The sequence below is a fragment of the Amphibalanus amphitrite genome, unplaced genomic scaffold (assembly GCF_019059575.1).
Source record: "Amphibalanus amphitrite isolate SeventyFive unplaced genomic scaffold, NRLGWU_Aamphi_draft 000622F_arrow, whole genome shotgun sequence".
NCBI lineage: Eukaryota > Metazoa > Arthropoda > Thecostraca > Balanomorpha > Balanidae > Amphibalanus > Amphibalanus amphitrite.
This window is the reverse complement of record NW_024882116.1, coordinates 22923-36813: the sequence shown is the minus strand read 5'-3', so window position 1 is coordinate 36813 and position 13891 is coordinate 22923. Positions and strand designations below refer to the sequence as shown.

Here is a 13891-nt window from a genome sequence, read left to right as displayed (position 1 = left end):
TAAGGGAGCCTCCAGTGTGGAAAAGATCCGTCTTTTACTGGTAAAAAATGGTTATTCACGTAATCTACTCAAGAGGCTCCTCAGAGAGGTACAAAACGACAAACGGACAAAACAAAAACGTGGGAACACACAGAAGGCGGGGGATGACGGTTATTTGACTTTGCCATACATCGATGAGCATTTACTGTGCAAAGTGAACAGCATTATTAAGAAATCCGGACTCAATGTAAAGCTGGCTTGGCGAAATGATATGAAGTTAAAAAAAACGTTTAGTTCGTTCAGCATTTAGCAAACCTCGTTGTCCAGGGGGAAATAGGTGTAATTTGTGCAAGAGTGGGTTCACAGGCCAGTGTACACAAAAGAATGTAGTCTACATGTTAACATGTAAACTGTGTGGTGCAGGAACGACCAGTGCACAGTACATAGGAGAAACGAAACGCCCGATACGGCTTAGGTACAATGAACATGTGAGAGACGCCATTGGCAACAAACCAGACACCCCTATGGGTGATCACTTTGGAAATGTTCACCCAGATGCCAGGGACATTCCTTATAGCATAAGTGTGTCAGTGCTATATAGGGCAACGGATCACCCAGATCGCAAAATCGCAGAGTCTATTTTGATTAGAAAACGCAGACCGGAACTGAACTCGAATGTATCGTCTTGGCCTATTATGTAAGTGTATGGATGTGTGTCACTGGATGTACCTGTCTCGTTTATGTAGATGAGTGTTAGAATGCAGTGCGCCAATTTAGGATTTTGATTTGTATTTTCTAATGTAAGAAGTTTGTTAATTAGGCTTAACAAATTTCAGTTACTTGTATTCGTATGTCGACTAAAAGTTATCATGATTTGAAAAATGGATGTACTTTAGATTTAATTGCTCGTGATAACGAATAGTGAAATAGGAGATAAAGAAAGGAGCAGACAAGAAATGTATTCTTATTCTGTCTTTTGTTAACAATTCCGACGAAGATCTGTGATCGAAATATCAATATCAATATATCCTTTTTGCTAATTTATATTTTACGAGGAAAGGTCATAAATTCTTACTTACCCTACATGGCTGTTGTTGTTTTCGTCAGGCGTCCCAAGAGGCATACCCATAAAGAGCCGGAACATAACTCTGGAATTGAAAAAAAAAAAAACAGTAGAAGTTAATGTAATTTATACACATATCACGATCCATGACTATGACATTGGTATGACCTTAAGGAGAATATGGCCTTCCTAATTAATTAAACCGGTAAAAACGCCTTTTGAGCGAAGAGCGAGCGGGCGACAGAGTGAGCCCTGCACGTGCGGAAGTGCGAGAGGGTTCTTCCAACTGACTTGTGCACGGCACCCCAATGACCGGTCTAGAGCATTGTGCCAAATTTGTGCGCAATCGCCCCAGCCGTTCTTAACCCGGCAGGCGGTGGGCCTCCCGGCCACCTTCCGCGCGGTGGGGGGCATTTTTTGCCCCCCCCCCGTATCTCCGAAACTACTGGACGGATCCGGAAAATTCAAACGGCGTTTGATAACCCTGTCAAATTTGTCGAGGGAAACCAAATTTCATTGACCTCGGGGTCACCGATGACGTCACAGGTCAGGTCAAAGATAAAATGTTTCACCGTTCACGGGGCTTCTAGGGAAAGTGCTATAACACCGAGTAAAACGCATTTTGTCGAAAATCAGCGATAGGGCGTCAGTTGTCTAGTACATATGTTGCTATTTGAGGTCACTGGTCATACAAGGTCAGGTCACAGGTCAGGTCACCAAAGGTCACCTCCATAAGTGCTATTGCCCTCGGCTTCGCCTCGGGCAATAGCACTTGTTTCGGTCTTCACCCTCGGGCGACAGTGACGTCACATCGGGCAATATTTTTTGCTATTGCCCGCTCCCCCATGCAGTATTCGTATACTAGATATCGAGCTGGCGGGTCCCGGACGATGTACGCTGGCAGTTCTGCACGGTCCTAATGATAATAACCCAGGTTTCTACAGGTCAGTGTTTTCTTTAATAGGGTATATCGATAATAACAATGTTGTTATTGTAGGAGACTGGAATGTTACGTTAAATCCTAATGTGGACACTGAACACTATGTCTCTCAAGGTAACCGCCGGGCCAGGGAAGTGATTCTAGAGTTTATGGAGAAAGAGGGTATGGTTGATGTGTGGAGGGAGCAACACGCGACGAAAAGGTCGTATACTTGGAGGCGATCGTCCCCTCTCAGACTTGGAAGACTAGATTATTGTTTGGTCTCGTTAGCGGTGTCGAGACTGGTTTCCAGCTCATTTATTTTACCAGGTTACCGGTCTGATCACAGCCTGACTAGCATTGTTAATAAGTGAAGGAATGCAAAGTAAACGTGGACTCTATTGGAAGTTTAATAATTCGTTGCTGAAAGACTCCACCTACATTGACTTGGTGAATGCAGAGATTTTATAGATTAAAAGACAATATGCTTTTCCACTTTACACCAGCGATGAAGTTGAAGAGAGTAACGATATTGCATTAGTTATTGATGATCAACTCTTTTTTGAAGTCTTGCTATGCAAAATTCGTGGCCTGACTATATCCTACGGTGCGCGGAAGAAACGGGAAAGAGATAGACGCGAGGAAGTACTGGCTCTTGAAAATGCAAGTATTGGAAGGCCTTTTCGGGGAAGGGGAGATCTATCGTGAACGTTTGGTTTGCGCACAGCAGGAGCTTTCAGACCTCCGACGGATAAAGCTGGCCGGTGCGGCGCAGCGGGCGTGTGTCCGCTGGGTACAGGAGGGAGAGTCTCCAACGAAGTATTTTTGCGGGCTGGAAAAGAGGCAGAGTGTTGCAAAATACATCCCTTGCTTAAATGTCGACGGTGAATTGGTAAACGATAATGTCAAAGTGCTAGACTGCATAGAGGCTCACTTTAGTAGCCTTTACAAGGCACGGGCACAAAAGAATATTAATCACTGTCAGAAAGAGATTGGTGATGACTATCCAAAATTGACCTCTGATGAATCTCGTACGTTAGAAGGCCTATTAACTCTAAAAGAAGCCACCCAAGCCTTACGCGAGTTACGAAATGATAAGTCTCCAGGGCCGGACGGGTTTAGTGTTAATTTTTTCAAGTTCTTCTGGAAGCAGATTAGCGGTTTTCTAGTTCGCTCATTGAACAGTGGTTACGACAAGAATCTTCTGTCGTGTTCCCAAAGACAGGGCATAATTACACTGATTCCAAAAGGAAAGAAGCCGAAAGAATTTATTAAAAATTGGCGACCTATTTCGCTTCTCAATACCTCTTTTAAGATACTATCCAGGGTGATTGCAAACCGGCTGCGATTGGTTATTGATAAATTGATAGGACAGGAGCAAAAGGGATTCATGAAAGGACGTTACATTGGTGAGTGTACACGAACTGTGTACGACGTAATGTGGGAGGCGAAACATTCCAAGAATTCAAGTACCCTAATGCTATTGTTGGCTGATTTTCAGAGCGCCTTCGACTCTCTAGATCATAAGTTCATTCAGGATGTCCCAAAGAAGTTCAGTTTTGGAGAAAGCTTCAGAAAATGGATCCGGGTAATGTTTACAGGGGCCGTATCGGCCGTTTGCCAAAATGGTACGTCGACTCAATTCTTTAACGTAGAACGGGGCTGTAGACAGGGTGACTGTTGCTCACCTTTAGTTTTCGTTTTGTGCGTTGAAATTTTAGCGATCATGGTGAGAAACAATCCGCAAATTAGAGGCTGGGTCAGGGACGGCAAAGAATGTAAAATTGAGCAATACGCCGATGACACGACTTTTATCTTAGATGGTACACGGGGAAGCCTGATTGCCTGCTTGACTACGCTACAAGCGTTTGGGGAGGTTTTAGGTCTTACTTTAAATGCTAAGAAAACTCAAGTGTTTTGGATGGGTTCCCGGCCGTCTCCCGCTTTTTTGGCCAACACAGACCTGTTGGTTGCTGCTGAAAAATTCACACTTCTTGGCATCGAGTTTACCAGAACAATGACAGACATGTCAGAACGTAATGTGAGAAGGAAGGTCGTTGACATTGCAAATCTTCTCAGAGGATGGCTGAGAAGGCGTTTATCTTTTTATGGGAAGCGCACGGTAGTAAAGACGCTGGCGTTGCCAATGTTGACGCACATCCTCAATGCACTGCCTTCTCCGCCGAAGTCGGTCTTCATGATTTCGAGGTGATGTTTTTCCGATTTATTTGGAACAACAAGCAGGATAAAATCAAACGCTCTGTTATGTATACCAGATTTAAAGTGCCAAATGTCACAATATATGATAGTGCTCTCAAGGTTATGTGGATTAAAAGAGCTGTAATGAAGAGCGATGTATTTTGGAACATACTTCTGAGTTCAGGGGAACTTAAGCTCAATGAAATGTTAGTACGGGCGATAGTAGTGCAAAATACTTTTTAAGCAGATCAAGAGATAACTGGGCAAGGAACTTATTTTAGCGAGATGTCTATCAATGTTGGGATGTTTTCAAGGCCAGTTGCGGACTTTTTGACACGGACGTTGATCCAATTCACCTAGGTACCAAGCTGCTGATTGGCGGTTTCCCATTCTGGAATAGAGCTTTATTTGAGGCCGGATGCAGGCAGTCCGTCCGTATATGCAGGCAGTCCGTGTATATATATATATATATATATATATATATATATATATATATATATATATATATATATATATATATATATATATATATATATATATATATATATATATATATATATATATATATATATATATATATATATATATATATATATATATATATATATATATATATATATATATATATATATATATATATATATGGAGTTTGAGAAATCCGTGAGTTTGCAAACTCGGAGTTTTGCAAACTCCCTGACCCATCAGTGAGTTTGCAAAATCACTAGGGAGTTTACAAATTCACTAGGGAGTTTGCAAACTCACTGACCGGTCAGGGAGTTTGAGAAATTCCAGAGCGATTGGGCCAAATAAAAACAAGTGTGCAGCATGTGGGTGTCATACGCGCCGTCCGTGATGTTAAAACAAAGGCGGTTAGTTGTAGGGCCTTGTTATGTTCTGTTGCAAGGGCCTTTTCAGACCGAAAAAGATGGCCCCCAACAAAACAAACAATTTTCTCATTCAGTATTGTATCTCATCAAGCACCACTTGTTTTCAGAGTGTTTATTATGCGTTCCGTCCAAAAAGTGCAGTTCAATTTTCTCCCATTGACTTGAGCCTTGAGCGATCTCAAAATTGACCCGGCCTCTCTGTCAACAATGTCAAACTTGCAAAGTAAACGTTTCAAATACATATAATGTTGCCCATTAGAATCGCTGAAAGTTCTGAAGCGATCGGTTAGTCGGTGTATTTAGATATGATGAGCACAGGAACTTTCCTTGAGGTAAGTTCACTTGACGTAACCTGATGTTATGACCTTGAATTGGGCGAATATGAATTGACTTGGGCGGGAAAAAATGGGTCATTTGAAATCTTAAAATGCTAGATTTTAACAAAAATTGCAAACACTATCCCGGCCAAATATTGAGTGAGAAGGGAGCGATTCCCCGACCCCATGTTTAGCTCCTATAATTGAGCTAGCTGCTAGAGCCTCGCGAAAAAAAGAGCGCTTGCGTCGTTACGTGACGCAGCGACTGGCACCTCATTTTAAAATATCAGTGACCTCTTAGGGCAGGTCAAGGGCCCCAAGGTATTTGATCGGTTCTTGGTATATAACTAAACGCATTTTCGTCATTTCGATACAATCGTGTTTTCTGTTCTCAGACGCGTCGATTTATATGCTTTTTTGTTTAGGTGAAGCAATTTAGGATGTCTACCTCAGGTCAATGTCATGTTAGGGCAACGCAGGTCACGAAGCTGTTGAAAGGAGGACATGCTGCATAACATTTGATTCGGCAAGTCTTGCAAAGTCCATTGATGGCTGTCCCGAATGGCTAGCTCATTTTGATCGGGAGTTATTGACGAAACACTCCTATGACCCTAGTGACGTCATAAATGACGTCACGCAAGGTGAATAATGCAAAAGTGAAGCATTAGACCTTGCCAAGAATGCATGAAGTCACGATTTCATGTGCTTGAGGTATAGTTTCAGATCATTTCCGACGCCAAATTAACGGTTTCCATAATTCCCCATTATGCTTATACGACACTAAAATAATGCATTGCGGATTGCATCATTTTATAACCGACAACCGTGCAGAGGTTTACCTAAGACGTCATATTTAAGTGACCTGACCTGAAAACGTGGTTGATGTCAAGTGATCCGGCTTGAATTAAATGTAAGGCATGTGAAATGTCAGCCTTCTATCATCAGTGTGCTTTGAGCTACCGCAAAAAAAATGCATGGTGGCCAGACTTGTAAACGACTCTGAGTTGATTCGTGAATCGACTCAGAATCAAACCGTTTTTCGATGAGTCATGAGTTGATTCGAATCACTTCATCGAGGAACTTGATGAGTCATGAGTTGATTCGAATCAATTAAATTTAACATCATGAGTCATTTGATGAATCGATTCAAATTTCAGACTCAAACAAAGAATCGACTCAAAAAAAAATTGAGTCGTTTACAAGTCACCATCAACACCCTAATAATCAATGCTAGATCACCCCCTCAGCTTTAGCCATCACTTCACTCCATATTTCAGACTTACAAGAGCCTCAGAGGCTCAGGCACAGGCGCCTAATGAGCCAAAAGCATTTGGCAGTTGGTACCTAGGTACTAGAGGTGGCAAAACTGGAAAATTTTGGGACCCGGACCCGGACCCAATCTGACTGGCATATTTCCAAAACCGGTCAGACCCGGTCTAGGTCAGCATTGGAACCAGATGGACCCGTTCCCGAAATTCATTTGGAAAATTGTGTACTGTGCAAGAAGAAAATATTTTCTTTCCAATTGAGCAACCTTGTGTTGCAAAGTAAAACACTCATCCCATGGTCAATTCACTTCGCTTCACAGTTTGTATTTTAGAACCAGATTCAGGTCATATTTAATAATATAAGGCGTAAGAAGAACAATGAATTTCATGCTCACCTAAGCCCCTTTTACTACAAGCTGCTAAAAATGATGTGAACTGGGGATCCATGGAGCAGTGACTTCATCAGTCAGAACCTAACATCAAACATGGAACAAGATAAATATACTGATACCTTTGCTAATATTCTTGGTAAAAGATATTCGTTTTTAGAATGGAATACATAAGTCCTTCAAATATCAACTATATAACGTCCCAAACCAGAAAATCAAAATCAAAATAGAGAAACATAAAACTGTAAGGTCCGCCAGAAATGTCGACACCAATAGCAAGACACACAGGCGTTAAAACACTGCAAAATTTTGTTGACGTTAAAGTACTGCAAAATCGAAATGGCATTAAAGTACCGCAAGGTTGCGATCATGACTTAGTGCCAATTCATTAACGTAGAAAACAAACTACAATTTGTTGTTAGTACTTAGATATGGAATAAAAACCAAAGTTTCTGGGACTGACCTGATTTTGATCTTAGCGTCTTTGAGCTGGGATCCATGAGCAGAGTAATTGCGTATTACAAACGTATCACTATGATGAACAAGTAGGAAAATCCGTTCCTGATGCACATTTACTCGTCAATGCATTCGGGGTCTTTGTATCAATGTCATTAGGCGTTTAGTATGTGCTAGAGTGGAGACTTTGTCCTCTTCCTGATCGTGTTCCAAAATTGTTACCTTTATGCAGTAGATTAGCGTGCGTAAGGCTTAGCATATATGACGCTCAAATGCGCCGTTTTCATATCAACACGGAACCATTGGCCTTGGAGAATGGTATTGGTATTGACTCAGTTATTTGCCAGCTGTTGCCGTATGATGGCGCTAGTAGAGCGCTAGTGTTATACGCTCTGCTAGCGCCACCATGCGGCGCCAGTTGGCTAAAAATCTGTTCAATATCACGGCTTCTGGAGAATGCCTTAGATTCATTTCATACAGATAGAAATAATTTCAAAGCTGATTGAGTTATGAAATGCATTTAAATATCAAACCAAGGCCATGGGTATCAGACATGAACTGCGACTTCCGGTGGGCACAGTGACTTTGGTAATTGGTATGTCAATGTCTTTGAAAAGGCAGGTAAGATTTGCAACTGGTCAGCCTTGCTTCAATTGGATTTGTGTCCATTATAAATGGATTTCAGTCATACTTACCTACATATGTTATTGGTATTCGATTTCTAGAGCCCAAAATATTGTTGGGTGTGTACAGCAAACTGAATGGAAGTGATGTGTACAAACATTGAAGTACCTATTTTCTGGACTGCTTGCAGTTAGAACTTGTTTGCTTTGTTGTAGGTGACAAGATAAGAAATTGAAGCAAGACTGACCAGTGACCAGTATGCTACAGAATAGGTAGCCCAATCTGCAGGAATATTAGAATTCAAAAGTGGAATTGGGACTTAGGAACTGGAAACTGCATCAACCATGTTTGCCAAAGTAGTTACCTATGTACCTAGTCCTACTAGGTAGCTGCTTGAATCTTTGGTCAAGGCTACTATGCCGCTTAATACAATTGTGGTATGCGACATATTCATCTTATCATATAGCTTTGAGTCAAATAATCAACAAATGCCTATAGTGAGTCATGGGTTGAATGAAATAAGTTCAATAAAAATGTCGTGTGAGTCATGAGTTGATTTGAATCGATTCATCAAAATGTGTGAGTCATGAGTTGATTCGAATCATTCCGTTGGCTAGTTGCTCGAGTCATGAGTTGATTCGAATTATTTTATCGAGGAACTTGATGAGTCATGAGTTGATTCGAATCAATTAAATTTAACATCATGAGTCGTTTGATGAATCGATTCAAATTTCCAGACTCAAACAAAGAATCGACTCAAAAAAATTGAGTCGTTACAAGTCTGATGGTGGCGGCATCCACCCCTTCTTCTCGGCCGGCGAGGGTTAAACCTCGCTTCGAATTATTGCAGATAATGATGTGACCAAAAGCAAAGCATTATTCTGTGTCTAGAACGGCCGCTGACTTGTTGGACAAGATCCCCAATCTTAATTCGCTAGATGGGAATAAAATACTCGGTATGTGATACATATAGTTATACCCCTCGATTTGCCCTCGCGCTAAGTCTATTCTAATCATCACTGTCGCTTTTTTATCCGAGATGATGTCGCCGCTAAACGGGTTGTTTTGTTTGCTTGCTTGCGCTGAATGGCCATTACAGATTATTGAAGGATTATGATAAAACAGGAATGGGGCAAGGGAGGATATGCACTGCAGGTGTTTAATTTAGATCACAAAGGCATCATTTCCGACATTGTGTAGAGTCATTATCTTCCCCTCCTCTGCACTGCGGCATCTCTGCGCCCCACACACGGCGTCCTCACTCCACGGCCGGCCGCCGCCAACTGACCCACTCGCCGGGCGCCGCGACCTGACCCGTGTCGCTGCCGCGGCCTGCGCAATAGAGTCGGGGCTGGAATCCGGGGGTTCGGCCGGCCGGCCGCCTCTGGAGCGGGGGACTTTTTTAGTAGACCTACTGTACAACAGGTTTACGCGATAACTGTATGTTTTGATATGCATGATTAACGGATGCATTAGTTTGGGTGTAGAAACTTGCATATTTATTGGTATATTATTTGTGTAGAACTGGGTAACTGCTTTTAATTGAACTGTAAAGCATGATGGTAATGCATGCGAGTTGTTCGAGCCCTTTGTAAGAATTAGGATGTTACTCAATTCAACCCTACCCTACCCTACCATACCCTACCCTACCCCTACCCCTAGGCCTACCCCTACACTACCCTACCCTTCCCTACCCTACCCTTCCCTACCCGTACCCTACCCTTACACTACCCTACCCTACCCTACCCTACCTTACCCCTAACCCTACACTACCCTACCCTACCCCTACCCTACCCTACCCTTACACTACCCTACCCTACCCTTACCCTACCCTACCCCCACCCTACCCTACCCTACCCTGCCCTACGCTACCCTACCCTACCCCTACCCCTACACTGCCCTAACCTACCCTACCCTACCCTACCCTACCCTGCCCCTACCCTACCCTACCCTACCCTACCAAACCCTACCCCTAGTCCCTACCCTACCCTAGTCCCTACCCACCCCTATCCCTACCCTACCACTATCCTACCCTACCTACCCTACCCTACCCTTACACTACCCTACCCTACCCTACCCTACCCTTACCTTACCCTACCCTACCCTACCCCTACCCCTACACTACCCTAACCTACCCTACCCTACCCTACCCTACCCCCCTACCCTACCCTACCCTTACACTACACTACCCTACCCTACCCTACCCTACCCCTACCCTACCCCTAACCCTACCCTACCCTACCCCTACCCTACCCTACCCTACCCTACCCTACCCTACCCTACCCTACCCTACACTACACTACACTACACTACCACTGACAGTCCAAGTTTCAGCTAACTCGGCCCAGAAACGGCTGAGTTATTGCAAAAACAAATTAATTGTATTTACTGGCGAATCCTCTTGGCGAGCGGTGCCTTGTGTCGGCCTTCGTTGTCAAAGGTCAACGACCTCCCGGCTCTGATGCTTTTCACTCAGTTTTTTAAGCGAACAACTGAGCCTACCGCGCGTGCTCTCTGCTCGGCGCCGGCCTCGGCCAGCCTGCGGCAGAGATGCACGCGCTGAACGAAAATTCGTTCTGATGGATAGGGAGGATTATAAGGATAAAGTTGAGACGATTTTAAATGACAATGAGAGTTATGAAAAGTTGCCGAAAAATCCAGTTCCGCAGGTGGAAGCGAAGACTAAACAGGTATTCAAGGCGGTAGCTAAAGATAAACTTTCAGAGAAAAACGTGGAAGATCTAACGCCCATGCATAGCAGAACTCCAGTTTTTTACGGCCTTCCTAAAGACCATAAGCCCGAAGTTCCATTGCGCCCAGTAGTTTCAGGCTCGGGTGGGCCTACCGAAAAGACAGCTTGCCTTCTCGAGAGAATATTAAAGCAGCTTTTAGCGTTCATTCCAACTCATCTCTGTGACACTAACGATTTTTTGAAAAGAATGAATGATCACTGTCAAAGACAGTCACTTCCGACAGGGTCCATCTTCTTCAGTATAGATGTAGTAAATCTGTATGGGAGCATACCTGTAGAGGAGGCCATTCAAGCAGCCAAAGAAAAGTTAGAAGCTCACGCGGGGGGGATTGAAACATTTGGTCTAAGCAAGGAGGACATATGTGCTCTACTGGATCAATGCCTACACAACAATGTCTTCTCGTTTGGAGATGCCTTCTTCAGGCAAAAGCAGGGCATCGCTATGGGCAACCCGTGCGCTCCGCCTTTAGCAGTCATCTTCTTAGACAAGTTTGAACAACAAGCTCTGACAGGTGCGGCGCTCAAACCAGACTTTTTGGTTAGATACATAGATGATTTTGCCGGAATATGGAATCATGGAGAGGAGGAGCTGTTCAACTTTCTGACGTAGCTCAATGGCTTGCACCCAAAGTTGAAATTCACCCTAGATCACTCAAAAAAACGGAAAAGGGGTCCCTTTCTTAGACACCTATGTAACGGTAGAGTCGAATGGAAACCAGACAGCTTAAGTAGAGACAGAACTGTACATAAAACCGACGAATTCGGGCATTGTCTTGCATGCCACTTCGGCACATCCCACCTCAACAAAACACAACATGATCAGGGGCATGTTTCGCAGGGCGCTGAACCTTTCCTCTAGCAAAGCTAAGGGAGCCTCCAGTGTGGAAAAGATCCGTCTTTTACTGGTAAAAAATGGTTATTCACGTAATCTACTCAAGAGGCTCCTCAGAGAGGTACAAAACGACAAACGGACAAAACAAAAACGTGGGAACACACAGAAGGCGGGGGATGACGGTTATTTGACTTTGCCATACATCGATGAGCATTTACTGTGCAAAGTGAACAGCATTATTAAGAAATCCGGACTCAATGTAAAGCTGGCTTGGCGAAATGATATGAAGTTAAAAAAAACGTTTAGTTCGTTCAGCATTTAGCAAACCTCGTTGTCCAGGGGGAAATAGGTGTAATTTGTGCAAGAGTGGGTTCACAGGCCAGTGTACACAAAAGAATGTAGTCTACATGTTAACATGTAAACTGTGTGGTGCAGGAACGACCAGTGCACAGTACATAGGAGAAACGAAACGCCCGATACGGCTTAGGTACAATGAACATGTGAGAGACGCCATTGGCAACAAACCAGACACCCCTATGGGTGATCACTTTGGAAATGTTCACCCAGATGCCAGGGACATTCCTTATAGCATAAGTGTGTCAGTGCTATATAGGGCAACGGATCACCCAGATCGCAAAATCGCAGAGTCTATTTTGATTAGAAAACGCAGACCGGAACTGAACTCGAATGTATCGTCTTGGCCTATTATGTAAGTGTATGGATGTGTGTCACTGGATGTACCTGTCTCGTTTATGTAGATGAGTGTTAGAATGCAGTGCGCCAATTTAGGATTTTGATTTGTATTTTCTAATGTAAGAAGTTTGTTAATTAGGCTTAACAAATTTCAGTTACTTGTATTCGTATGTCGACTAAAAGTTATCATGATTTGAAAAATGGATGTACTTTAGATTTAATTGCTCGTGATAACGAATAGTGAAATAGGAGATAAAGAAAGGAGCAGACAAGAAATGTATTCTTATTCTGTCTTTTGTTAACAATTCCGACGAAGATCTGTGATCGAAATATCAATATCAATATATCCTTTTTGCTAATTTATATTTTACGAGGAAAGGTCATAAATTCTTACTTACCCTACATGGCTGTTGTTGTTTTCGTCAGGCGTCCCAAGAGGCATACCCATAAAGAGCCGGAACATAACTCTGGAATTGAAAAAAAAAAAACAGTAGAAGTTAATGTAATTTATACACATATCACGATCCATGACTATGACATTGGTATGACCTTAAGGAGAATATGGCCTTCCTAATTAATTAAACCGGTAAAAAACGCCTTTTGAGCGAAGAGCGAGCGGGCGACAGAGTGAGCCCTGCACGTGCGGAAGTGCGAGAGGGTTCTTCCAACTGACTTGTGCACGGCACCCCCAATGACCGGTCTAGAGCATTGTGCCAAATTTGTGCGCAATCGCCCCAGCCGTTCTTAACCCGGCAGGCGGTGGGCCTCCCGGCCACCTTCCGCGCGGTGGGGGGCATTTTTTGCCCCCCCCCCGTATCTCCGAAACTACTGGACGGATCCGGAAAATTCAAACGGCGTTTGATAACCCTGTCAAATTTGTCGAGGGAAACCAAATTTCATTGACCTCGGGGTCACCGATGACGTCACAGGTCAGGTCAAAGATAAAATGTTTCACCGTTCACGGGGCTTCTAGGGAAAGTGCTATAACACCGAGTAAAACGCATTTTGTCGAAAATCAGCGGATAGGGCGTCAGTTGTCTAGTACATATGTTGCTATTTGAGGTCACTGGTCATACAAGGTCAGGTCACAGGTCAGGTCACCAAAGGTCACCTCCATAAGTGCTATTGCCCTCGGCTTCGCCTCGGGCAATAGCACTTGTTTCGGTCTTCACCCTCGGGCGACAGTGACGTCACATCGGGCAATATTTTTTGCTATTGCCCGCTCCCCCATGCAGTATTCGTATACTAGATATCGAGCTGGCGGGTCCCGGACGATGTACGCTGGCAGTTCTGCACGGTCCTAATGATAATAACCCAGGTTTCTACAGGTCAGTGTTTTCTTTAATAGGGTATATCGATAATAACAATGTTGTTATTGTAGGAGACTGGAATGTTACGTTAAATCCTAATGTGGACACTGAACACTATGTCTCTCAAGGTAACCGCCGGGCCAGGGAAGTGATTCTAGAGTTTATGGAGAAAGAGGGTATGGTTGATGTGTGGAGGGAGCAAC

General features: G+C 43.5%; 1 protein-coding gene across 1 annotated transcript in view; it reads right to left on the bottom strand.

The window, feature by feature from the left end:
• LOC122363471 overlaps positions 1 to 13891 on the bottom strand; it is a 173518-nt gene that overhangs the window by 137319 nt on the left and 22308 nt on the right. The window contains exons 2-3 of the mRNA XM_043332763.1: positions 12777 to 12845; positions 1059 to 1127 (exon numbers count right to left, since the gene is read on the bottom strand). Coding sequence (XP_043188698.1) covers positions 1059 to 1127; positions 12777 to 12845 — 138 coding nt within the window. The remainder of the gene's footprint in view (positions 1 to 1058; positions 1128 to 12776; positions 12846 to 13891) is intronic.